Source organism: Salvelinus namaycush, chromosome 36, assembly GCF_016432855.1.
Source record: "Salvelinus namaycush isolate Seneca chromosome 36, SaNama_1.0, whole genome shotgun sequence".
In the NCBI taxonomy this organism is placed as follows: domain Eukaryota; kingdom Metazoa; phylum Chordata; class Actinopteri; order Salmoniformes; family Salmonidae; genus Salvelinus; species Salvelinus namaycush.
The window spans coordinates 26,198,532-26,210,435 of NC_052342.1; the positions used below are offsets into that span (position 1 = coordinate 26,198,532).

The following is an 11,904-nucleotide window of genomic DNA, read 5'->3' on the forward strand; positions in this document are numbered from 1 at the left end:
CTGTTGGAAGGAGAGGACCAAGGTGCAGCATGGTACGTGTCCATATTTATTTAAATGAACACTGAAATAACAAAAATAACAAAGAATAACGACCGAAACAGTTCTGGCTGGTGCAGACACACAACAGAAAATAACTACCCAAAAAAACCACGTGGGAAAAAGCTACCTAAATATGGTTCTCAATCAGAGACAACGATAGACAGCTGCCTCTGATTGAGAACCACACTCGGCCAAACACATAGAAATATAAAGCATAGAACACAAAACATAGAATGCCCATCCCAACTCACGCCCTGACCAAACCAAAATAGAGACATAACAAAGGAACTGAGGTCAGGGCGTGACAGTAGCATAGAGACTACCACAGTATGAGTCATGTATAACATCTGGGGAAAGAATCAAACGATAGATAAAGCTCCCTAAACCTAGTAGGCTTTCCAGTAGTATTAACGAAAAATATGCCATCAATTTGCATTAAAAAACAACTATAGGTAACTGTGACGTGTCATTTACCAACATGTAGTAACCAATTTAACCAATAACCAATATATATTCCACTTTAGATTATTGAAAGTAGCCACCAACTCTGCGTCTCACAAAGATACCTGAGGTTGGAACCAAAACAAATCTCACATTTGGACTCATCAGACCAAAGGACAGATTTCCACTGGTCTAATGTCCATTGCTCGTGTTTCTCGGCCCAAGCAAGTCTCTTCTTCTTATCGGTGTCCTTTAGTAGAGGTTTCTTTGCGGCAATTCGACCATTGGTTACTACATGATGCCAAGAGTGTGCAAAGCTGTCATCAAGGCAAAAGGTGGCTACTTTGAAGACTCGCAAATATAAATTATATTTTGATTTGTTTAACACGGTTTTGATTACTACATGACTCCATATGTGTTATTTCATAGTTTTGATGTCTTCACTATTATTCTACAGTGTAGAAAATTGTAAAAATAAAGAAAAACCCTAGAATGAGTAGGTGTGTCCAAACTTTTGACTGGTACTGTATGTATGTTGTAACTGATGTGTATATAGATGTATATATAGTTTAATTGATGTGTATTGATGTGTATATAGATGTATATATAGTTGCATTTATGTGTATATAGATATGTATAGTGTAATTGATGTGTATATAGATGTATATAGTGTAATTTATGTGTATTGATGTGTATATAGATGTATATATAGTTTAATTGATGTGTAATTGATGTGTATATAGATGTATATAGTGTAATTTATGTGTATTGATGTGTATATAGATGTATATATAGTTTAATTGATGTCTATTGATGTGTATATAGTGTAATTGACGTGTATTGATGTGTATATAGATGTATATATAGTTTAATTGATGTGTATATAGATGTATATATAGTGTAATTGATGTGTATTGATGTGTATATAGATTTATATATAGTTTAATTGATGTGTAATTGATGTGTATATAGATGTATATAGTGTAATTTATGTGTATTGATGTGTATATAGATGTATATAGTGTAATTGATGTGTATTGATGTGTATATAGATGTATATATAGTTTAATGTATGTGTATTGATGTGTATATAGATGTATATAGTGTAATTTATGTGTATTGATGTGTATATAGATGTATATAGTGTAATTGATGTGTATTGATGTGTATATAGATGTATATATAGTTTAATGTATGTGTATTGATGTGTATATAGATGTATATATAGTGTAATTGATGTGTATTGATGTGTATATAGATGTATATATAGTTTAATGTATGTGTATTGATGTGTATATAGATGTATATATAGTTTAATGTATGTGTATTGATGTGTATATAGATGTATATATAGTTTAATGTATGTGTATTGATGTGTATATAGATGTATATATAGTTTAATGTATGTGTATTGATGTGTATATAGATGTATATATAGTTTAATGTATGTGTATTGATGTGTATATAGATGTATATATAGTTTAATGTATGTGTATTGATGTGTATATAGATGTATATATAGTGTAATTGATGTGTATTGATGTGTATATAGATGTATATATAGTTTAATGTATGTGTATTGATGTGTATATAGATGTATATATAGTTTAATGTATGTGTATTGATGTGTATATAGATGTATATATAGTTTAATGTATGTGTATTGATGTGTATATAGATGTATATATAGTTTAATGTATGTGTATTGATGTGTATATAGATGTATATATAGTTTAATGTATGTGTATTGATGTGTATATAGATGTATATATAGTTTAATGTATGTGTATTGATGTGTATATAGATGTATATATAGTTTAATGTATGTGTATTGATGTGTATATAGATGTATATATAGTTTAATGTATGTGTATTGATGTGTATATAGATGTATATATAGTTTAATGTATGTGTATTGATGTGTATATAGATGTATATATAGTTTAATGTATGTGTATTGATGTGTATATAGATGTATATATAGTTTAATGTATGTGTATTGATGTGTATATAGATGTATATATAGTTTAATGTATGTGTATTGATGTGTATATAGATGTATATATAGTTTAATGTATGTGTATTGATGTGTATATAGATGTATATATAGTTTAATGTATGTGTATTGATGTGTATATAGATGTATATATAGTTTAATGTATGTGTATTGATGTGTATATAGATGTATATATAGTTTAATGTATGTGTATTGATTTTTAATTGAGTGAATTCCTTGTTTTATTTCCTTCTTCAGCGCGAGAACATTTGTGTACTCACGGTTTCTTTGCCGCACCACTTTCCTGGGTTGTTACGGAGAGTGTCATCTGAGCGTTTGGTGTGTTGCTCTCACCCGTCTGAGTTCATGAAGGACCCGAATATAGGGGGGAGGCGATCTTGCCTGTTTAAAAAAAAACTTGAGCATAGAGTTCGCTTGAGGGCACACTTGTCACCAATTCTGAACAGCACAGCAGCACAATGTTTGAAGTTCACATTTAGCCTTTAATCAACAACAACAACAATTCTGACAAACCTACACAAGGTACGTAGCTGGTGGGAACTCTCAACTACCTCAGTTAGTCGGGGTTCACTTCCCACTTCCACCTGTTCAACTTTCACTCCTTCTCTGTCTCTTCTGGTTTGAAATATGTCTAAACAAAGCAAAGAAAAAAATGAAGGTGAAATTTGACACAAAAAAAGATTCTCCCTTGGCCCTATTCAGATAAGTTGATTTAATATGGACTTGGAATGTTGACTTAAGTCTGTTTATCTCAAGTCTGAATCGGGCCCCATGTGCTGAATGTAGCAAGGGAAGTTCAGCACAACAGTTTAGTCCTGAAGATTGACTGTGGTCACTAGGCAGTGTTCTGACAAGTAGGAGACTCAAATCCACCTATTCACATAAATATCAGTGATGAAGGCCTCATGTTGCCTCATGTTATCTCTGCTATAACTTACGTAGCCCCAAACATTTTAAATTGAACATTATTCATAATCTCACAATGGGCCTTGGAAACGGTAGCCTATAATTAGTGCCAAAGTCTCCCCTTGGAAACTGTAGCCTATAATTAGTGACAAAGTCTCCCCTTGCAAACTGTAGCCTATAATTAGTGCCAAAGTCTCCCCTTGGAAACTGTAGCCTATAATTAGTGCCAAAGTCTCCCCTTGGAAACTGTAGCCTATAATTAGTGCCAAAGTCTCCCCTTGCAAACTGTAGCCTATAATTAGTGCCAAAGTCTCCCCTTGGAAACTGTAGCCTATAATTAGTGCCAAAGTCTCCCCTTGGAAACTGTAGCCTATAATTAGTGCCAAAGTCTCCCCTTGGGAACTGTAGCCTATAATTAGTGCCAAAGTCTCCCCTTGGAAACTGTAGCCTATAATTAGTGCCAAAGTCGCCCCTTGGAAACTGTAGCCTATAATTAGTGCCAAAGTCTCCCCTTGGAAACTGTAGCCTATAATTAGTGCCAAAGTCTCCCCTTGGAAACTGTAGCCTATAATTAGTGCCAAAGTCTCCCCTTGGAAACTGTAGCCTATACTTAGTGCCAAAGTCTCCCTTGGAAACTGTAGCCTATATTAGTGCCAAAGTCGCCCCTTGGAAACTGTAGCCTATAATTAGTGCCAAAGTCGCCTTCATGACATCACAATACTCCATTATGACATCACAATACCCCATTATGACATCACAATACCCCATTATGACAAATTGAAAATATGTTTTTAGAAATGCTAATTGAAAATGTATTGCAAATTAAATACAGAAATATCTTATTTACATAGGTATTATTTACAGAGGGGCGGCAGGTAGCCTAGTGGTTAGAGCGTTGGACTAGAAACCGGAAGGTTGCAAGATCGAATCTCTGAGCTGACAAGGTCAAAAATCTGTCGTTCTGCCCCTGAACAAGGCAGTTAACTCCCTCTTCCTAGGCCGTCATTGAAATTAAAAATTTGTTCTTCACTGACTTGCCTAGATAAATAAAAATTAACACCCCTTTGCTTTGACACTCCAAGAGGGAGGGTTAGGGTTAGCAAGGAGAGAGGGTTAGCTAGGAGAGAGGTTTGGGGTTAGCTAGGGGAGAGGGTTAGGGTTAGCTAGGAGAGAGGGTTAGCTAGGGGAGAGGGTTTGGGTTAGCTAGGGGAGAGGGTTTGGGTTAGCTAGGGGAGAAGGTTAGGGTTAGCTAGGAGAGAGGGTTAGCTAGGGGAGAGGGTTAGGGTTAGCTAGGAGAGAGGGTTAGCTAGGGGAGAGTGTTAGGGTTAGCTAGGAGAGAGGGTTAGCTAGGGGAGAGGGTTAGGGTTAGCTAGGGGAGACGGTTTGGGTTAGCTAGGGGAGAGGGTTAGGGTTAGCTAGGAGAGAGGGTTAGCTAGGGGAGAGGGTTAGGGTTAGCTAGGAGAGAGGGTTAGCTAGGGGAGAGGGTTAGGGTTAGCTAGGAGAGAGGGGTAGCTAGGGGAGAGGGTTAGGGTTAGCTAGGAGAGAGGGGTAGCTAGGGGAGAGTGTTAGGGTTAGCTAGGAGAGAGGGTTAGGGTTAGCTAGGAGAGAGGGGTAGCTAGGGGAGAGGGTTAGGGTTAGCTAGGGGAGAGGATTAGGGTTAGCTAGGATAGAGGGCTAATGTTAGCTAGGATAGAGGGCTAATGTTAGCTAGGATAGAGGGCTAATGTTAGCTAGGATAGAGGGCTAATGTTAGCTAGGAGAGAGGACCACGGGTTGTCCATGTATAAATCATTCCTTCCTCCCTTGCCCTGCAAGCGTCATTAAAAGTGTCCACTTCATTTGAGGTTAGCTAGGAGAGAGGGTTAGGGTTAGCTAGGGGAGAGGGTTAGGGTTAGCTAGGGGAGAGGGTTAGGGTTAGCTAGGGGAGAGGGTTAGGGTTAATGACGCCCTGCAAGCGTCATTAAAAGTGTCCACTTCATTTGAGGGGTGTGTGTTTTAAGTGTTTGGACCACAGACCCGGTCCTGTTCCGGTTTCTCACAGCAGACACACAACGTCTTACAGGGGAAATCAGCAGGTGAAACAGCAGACACACAACGTCTTACAGGGGAAATCAGCAGGTGAAACAGCAGACACACAACGTCTTACAGGGGAAATCAGCAGGTGAAACAATAACAAAGTGTTTCTCTGCCACTGTTTGGGTACAAAACGGAGGGTTGGGGCTGGAGAGATGTAACCACCCTCATATTTACAGACAGAGCTACGGATGAAAGACTGACCATCCGTGATATCAACAATTATAGTTTTATCCATGTTTTGAGGCTATATTGTGTTTGTTTACATTTTGCTTTGTTAACAGAGTATATTTTGGGTTCTGATGGTGTACGACAGTTGAACTAAGCTCATGAGACATTTAAAACTTCTATTATTCAGGAATCAATGTGTACATGTCCATTCATATATGAAACCAAAAAATAGATGTAACAACTGCAGATTGCCCCTTTAACCGTTAGCCCAATAGGTAGCCTAATTCCCTCTTGGGCTAAGGGTGACACTGATTTAGTCTCAGGGCAACCAACCACGAGACCATGAGCCTTACTAAGCACTATAAACGTCATGTTATTAACATATCAACGAGTAGAGGGAGGCACACTGAACTTTAGAACTTAGAACACAGAACATTAGAACTTAGAACACAGAACTTTAGAACTTAGAACACAGAACTTTAGAACTTAGAACACAGAACTTTAAAACTTAGAACACAGAACTTTATAACACAGAACACAGGACTTTAGAACTTAGAACACAGGACTTTTGAACACAGAACACAGAACTTTAGAACACAGAACACAGAACTTTAGAACACAGAACACAGAACTTTAGAACACAGAACACAGAACTTTAGAACACAGAACACAGGACTTTCGGGAACTTGTGGGCGAAAACACCAATCGGAATTTGTCCCTATTTGCTGTCCTGTGTGGGTTTACAGGTACTGTGTGGGATGTTACGATGACTGAAAAAACACACCATGCTAAAACATAATCTCCTCTCAGTAAGACTAGCCTGAGTGTCAGGCTGTTTGTGTTGTCATGCCAACTCCTTGTCACTCAAAGTCATGTTTGGCTTGACAATGAGCAGTGGAGATGGCATGAGTACAAACCTATCCAGGCTACAAAGGCTGCAAAGGGACAACCTGTTTGAGAAATCAATACAGACATCAACTGCTGAGTCAGCTCACCTCCAGGTCAGAGAAGAGATAGTGAAAAACAACCACACAGACACTAAAATCAACAAGACTGTGGTTTCATTCCAGAAACATGCCTCCTATGTTCTTCTCTCGTTCTCTCCCCTCTACTCCTCCCAGCTACCCAGTCTGATCAGGGGTCGTATATATCAAGCCTCTACTCCTCCCAGCTACCCAGTCTGATCAGGGGTCGTATGTATCATGCCTCTACTACTCACAGCTACCCAGTCTGATCAGGGGTCGTATATATCAAGCCTCTACTCCTCACAGCTGCTCAGTCTGATCAGGGGTCGTATGTATCAAGCCTCTACTCCTCACAGCCACCCAGTCTGATCAGGGGTCGTATGTATCAAGCCTCTACTCCTCACAGCTACCCAGTCTGATCAGGGGTCGTATGTATCATGCCTCTACTCCTCACAGCTACCCAGTCTGATCAGGGGTCGTATATATCATGCCTCTACTCCTCACAGCTACCCAGTCTGATCAGGGGTCGTATGTATCAAGCCTCTACTCCTCACAGCTACCCAGTCTGATCAGGGGTCGTATATTACCAGGCCTCTACTCCTCACAGCTGCTCAGTCTGATCAGGGGTCGTATATATCAAGCCTCTACTCCTCACATCTGCCCAGTCTGATCAGGGGTCGTATGTATCATGCCTCTACTACTCACAGCTACCCAGTCTGATCAGGGGTCATATATATCAAGCCTCTACTCCTCACAACTACCCAGTCTGATCAGGGGTCGTATGTATCAAGCCTCTACTCCTCACAGCTACCCAGTCTGATCAGGGGTCGTATGTATCATGCCTCTACTCCTCACAGCTGCTCAGTCTGATCAGGGGTCGTATGTATCATGCCTCTACTCCTCACAGCTGCTCAGTCTGATCAGGGGTCGTATGTATCATGCCTCTACTCCTCACAGCTGCTCAGTCTGATCAGGGGTCGTATGTGTCATGCCTCTACTCCTCACAGCTACCCAGTCTGATCAGGGGTCGTATATATCAAGCCTCTACTCCTCACAGCTACCCAGTCTGATCAGGGGTCGTATATATCAAGCCTCTACTCCTCACAGCTACCCAGTCTGATCAGGGGTCGTATGTATCATGCCTCTACTCCTCACAGCTACCCAGTCTGATCAGGGGTCGTATGTATCATGCCTCTACTCCTCACAGCTACCCAGTCTGATCAGGGGTCGTATATATCAATATATCAAGCCTCTACTCCTCACAGCTACCCAGTCTGATCAGGGGTCGTATGTATCATGCCTCTACTCCTCACAGCTACCCAGTCTGATCAGGGGTCGTATATATCAATATATCAAGCCTCTACTCCTCACAGCTACCCAGTCTGATCAGGGGTCGTATGTATCATGCCTCTACTCCTCACAGCTACCCAGTCTGATCAGGGGTCGTATATATCATGCCTCTACCCCTCACAGCTACCCAGTCTGATCAGGGGTCGTATATATCAAGCCTCTACTCCTCACAGCTACCCAGTCTGATCAGGGGTCGTATATATCATGCCTCTACCCTCACAGCTGCTCAGTCTGATCAGGGGTGGTATGTTTCAAGCGTCTCAGAGTACTGATTTTGGAGGGGACTGATCCTAGCTTAGCACACTTACTGAGATGTTTGATATGACAGGCCAGCCCCAGATCTGCCAAGGGCACAAGGGACGCAACCTATCTGGAATGAGAAGCATCCCAACCTGTGAGTCAATCAATCCGTTACGAAACCCCAGGAGGTTTCTCGGAGGGACCGCTCACTAGACAAACAGTGACTAATGTATGTGTATCCCAAATGACACCCTATTCCCTATATAGTGCACTACTTTAGACCAGAGTCCTATGGGTCACCCTATGGGCCCCAGGTATAAGTAGTGCACCATATAGGGAATAGGGTGCCATTTGGACCTAACCAAGGGTTTGTCATCAGGTATTGTCATATATAGGGCCCTGAGGACCGGGGGAACAGTATTCTAGACGGACCACCACACAGAGAGGAGAGAGATGAAGCTACTACATATCCTCTGCTTCTGCCTGGCTGTCCTCGCCTCCACTTGGGTACGATAACATATTTATTCATTATTTATTAAATCATTATTTCTAATTTAATAGGTTTAATAATATTTGATTTAATAATAATAATAATAATAATAGATTGGATTTATATATAATTTTTTCCAGATTACATGCTGTATGTAGTCCTTGTTTATATGCTAGCTGTTTATATGTTAGCTTGAATTAAATTCAGTGTGACATTTTGCGCATAATTGCAGGTTTTTGGGGTATGTAGACAAGGACTAGAATGATGATTTCAGCAGTGGTGTAAAAGTACTTAAGTAAAAATACTATAAAGTACTTTTTGGGGTATTTGTACTTTACTGTTCATATTTTTGACAACTTTTACTTTTACTTCACTATATTCCTAATGAAAATAATGTACTTTTTACTCCATACATTTTCCCTGACACGCAAAAGTACTTGTTACATTTTGAATGATTAGCAGGACAGAAAAATTATCCAATTCACCCACTTATCAAGAGAAGGTCCCTGGTTATCCCTGCTGCCTCTGACCTGGCAGACTCACTAAATACAAATGCTTTGTTTGTAAATTATGTCTTGAGTGTTGGAGTATGCCCCTGGCAATCCGTAAAAATAAAAATAAATCACAAATTGTGCTTAATATAAGTAATTAGAAATCATTCATATTTTAATTTTACCTTTAATACTTAAGTACATTTTTGTAACTACATTTACTTTTGATACTTCAGTATATTTAAAACCAAATACTTTTAGACTTTTAACTAAAGTAGTATTTGACTGGGTGACTTTCACTTTTACATGAGTCTTTTTCTATTAACTATCGTCACTTCTACTCAAGGTTGACAGTTGGGTCATTTTTCCACCACTGGTTTTCAGCACAAGTTTTCAAGTTTGAAAAATTTGAATTCAGTAATATTATTCTTGTAGATGGTAACATCAATGAAATGTTTGTTGCTTTTTTATTTCAATCTCTCTCCCTCCTCTCTCTCTCTCTGTTTCACCCCCCTCTCTCTCTCTCTGTTTCCATCCCCCTCTCTCTCTCTCTGTTTCACCCCCCTCTCTCTCTCTGTTTCCATCCCCCTCTCTGTACCCCCCCCCCCCCCCCCTCTATCTCCCCCCTTTTCTCCCCCTGGTCTCTCTCAGGCTGAGGACGTAGCGACCGTATTGAGCCCTCGTGGAACCCGGCCAGTAGAACATGGCTACAAGGCTGATAAATGTGCCACAGAGAGGAGCTGGCCTTTCTGCTCAGATGACGACTGGGTACGTTTTCACTCTTAGGAGAACTGGAAATGTCTTAATAATATAAATTCCTGTTTAGAATATTTTTCTGGTTTTATTTGACATAGTGTGTATAGTTGTATCCTGTTCAGGTGAGGGGTGAGCAAATCATTTCTCTCTCCTTATGGGAAGACTGGGAAACATGTCAACATAGAGATGACCAGTTACGCAAACTCCTAGATTAATAAAAGTTCATATGTGATCAAGTTGATTGAAAACACAGACATTTTACAATCCATTTTGACTAGGCTTTGATTTGACTAGGCTTTGATTTGACTAGGCGATGATTTGACTAGGCTTTGATTTGACTAGGCGATGATTTGACTAGGCATTGGTTATGACTAGGCATTGATTTGACTCCATGTCCCCCTGTCTGCCTGTCTCCATGTCTGCCTGTCTCTATGTCTTCCTGTCTCCCTGTCTCCCTTCTCCATGTCTCCCTTCTCCATGTCTCACTGTCTTCCTGTCTCCCTGTACATCTGTCTCCATGTTCCCCTGTCTTCATGTCTCACTGTCTCGGTCTTCCTGTCTCTATGTCTCACTGTCTCGGTCTTCCTGTCTCCCTGTCCATCTGTCTCCATGTTCCCCTGTCTCCATGTCTCACTGTCTAGGTCTTCCTGTCTCCATGTCTCACTGTCTAGGTCTTCCTGTCTCCATGTCTCCATGTCTCCATGTCTCACTGTCTAGGTCTTCCTGTCTCCATGTCTCCATGTCTCACTGTCTAGGTCTTCCTGTCTCCATGTCTCCATGTCTCACTGTCTAGGTCTTCCTGTCTCCATGTCTCCATGTCTCGGTCTTCCTGTCTCCATGTCTCCATGTCTCACTGTCTAGGTCTTCCTGTCTCCATGTCTCCATGTCTCACTGTCTAGGTCTTCCTGTCTCCATGTCTCCATGTCTCACTGTCTCGGTCTTCCTGTCTCCATGTCTCACTGTCTCGGTCTTCCTGTCTCCCTGTCTCCATGTCTCACTGTCTCGGTCTTCCTGTCTCCATGTCTCACTGTCTAGGTCTTCCTATCTCCATGTCTCTATGTCTCACTGTCTAGGTCTTCCTGTCTCCATGTCTCAATGTCTCTATGTCTCTATGTCTCCCTATCTCCATGTCTCAGTAGTTTATATTCACTCTGGGGTGGATTTGAGGACTAGGCTTAAATTGCGTCTGGGAAGACCTCCGTCTATGTCCTGTAACTCGCTCCTCTCTCCTCCTCTCACGTCCTCCTCTTCCCCTTCTCTTTCCTCCTGCTCCTCTCCCCTCCCTCCTCTTCTCTCTCCTCTCTCCTCCTCCTTCTCTACTCTCCCCTCTTCTCTCATCCTCCTCCTCTCCTCTCTCCTCCTCTACTCTCCTCTCCTCTCCCCTCCCTCCCTCCTCTTCTCTCTCCTCCTCTCCTCTCCTCTCCTCTCCTCTCCTCTCCTCTCTCTCCTCTCCTCTCCTTCTCTCCTATCCTCTCCTCCTCTCCCTCCCTTCCTCTTCTCTGTCCTCTCCTCCTCTTCTCTACTCTCCCCTCCTGTCTCTGTTCTCCTCCTCCTTCTCTCTCCACCTGCTCCTCTCTTCCCTCCCTCCCCCTTTCTTTCTCCTCTCTCCTCCTCCTTCTCTACTCTCCCCTCTTCTCTCATCCTCCTCCTCTCCTCTCTCATACTCTCCTCTCCTCTCCCCTCCCTCCTCTTCTCTCTCCTCTCTCCTCCTCTCCTCTCCTCCCCCCCCCCCTTCTCTCCTCTCTCCTCTCCTCCTCTCCTCTCCTCTCCCTCCTCTTCTTTCTCCTCTCCTCCTCCTCTCTACTCTCCCCTCCTGTCTCTCTGTCCTTCTCCTCCCCTTCTCTCTCCTCCTCTCCTATCCTCTCCCTCCTCTTCTCTGTCCTCTCTCCTCCTCCTTCTCTACTCTCCCCTCCTGTCCTCTGTCCTTCTCCTCCCCTTCTCTCTCCTCTCCCCCTTCTCTCTCAT

General features: G+C 41.7%; 1 protein-coding gene across 1 annotated transcript in view; it reads left to right on the forward strand.

Moving 5' to 3' along the window:
• Window positions 1-8,577: 8,577 nt before the first annotated feature.
• LOC120030360 (fibrinogen alpha chain-like) overlaps window positions 8,578-11,904 on the forward strand; it is a 10,226-nt gene continuing 6,899 nt past the window's right edge. Inside the window, exons 1-2 of the mRNA XM_038975743.1 lie at window positions 8,578-8,709; window positions 9,835-9,951. Coding sequence (XP_038831671.1) covers window positions 8,656-8,709; window positions 9,835-9,951 — 171 coding nt within the window. The 5' untranslated portion in view covers window positions 8,578-8,655. The remainder of the gene's footprint in view (window positions 8,710-9,834; window positions 9,952-11,904) is intronic.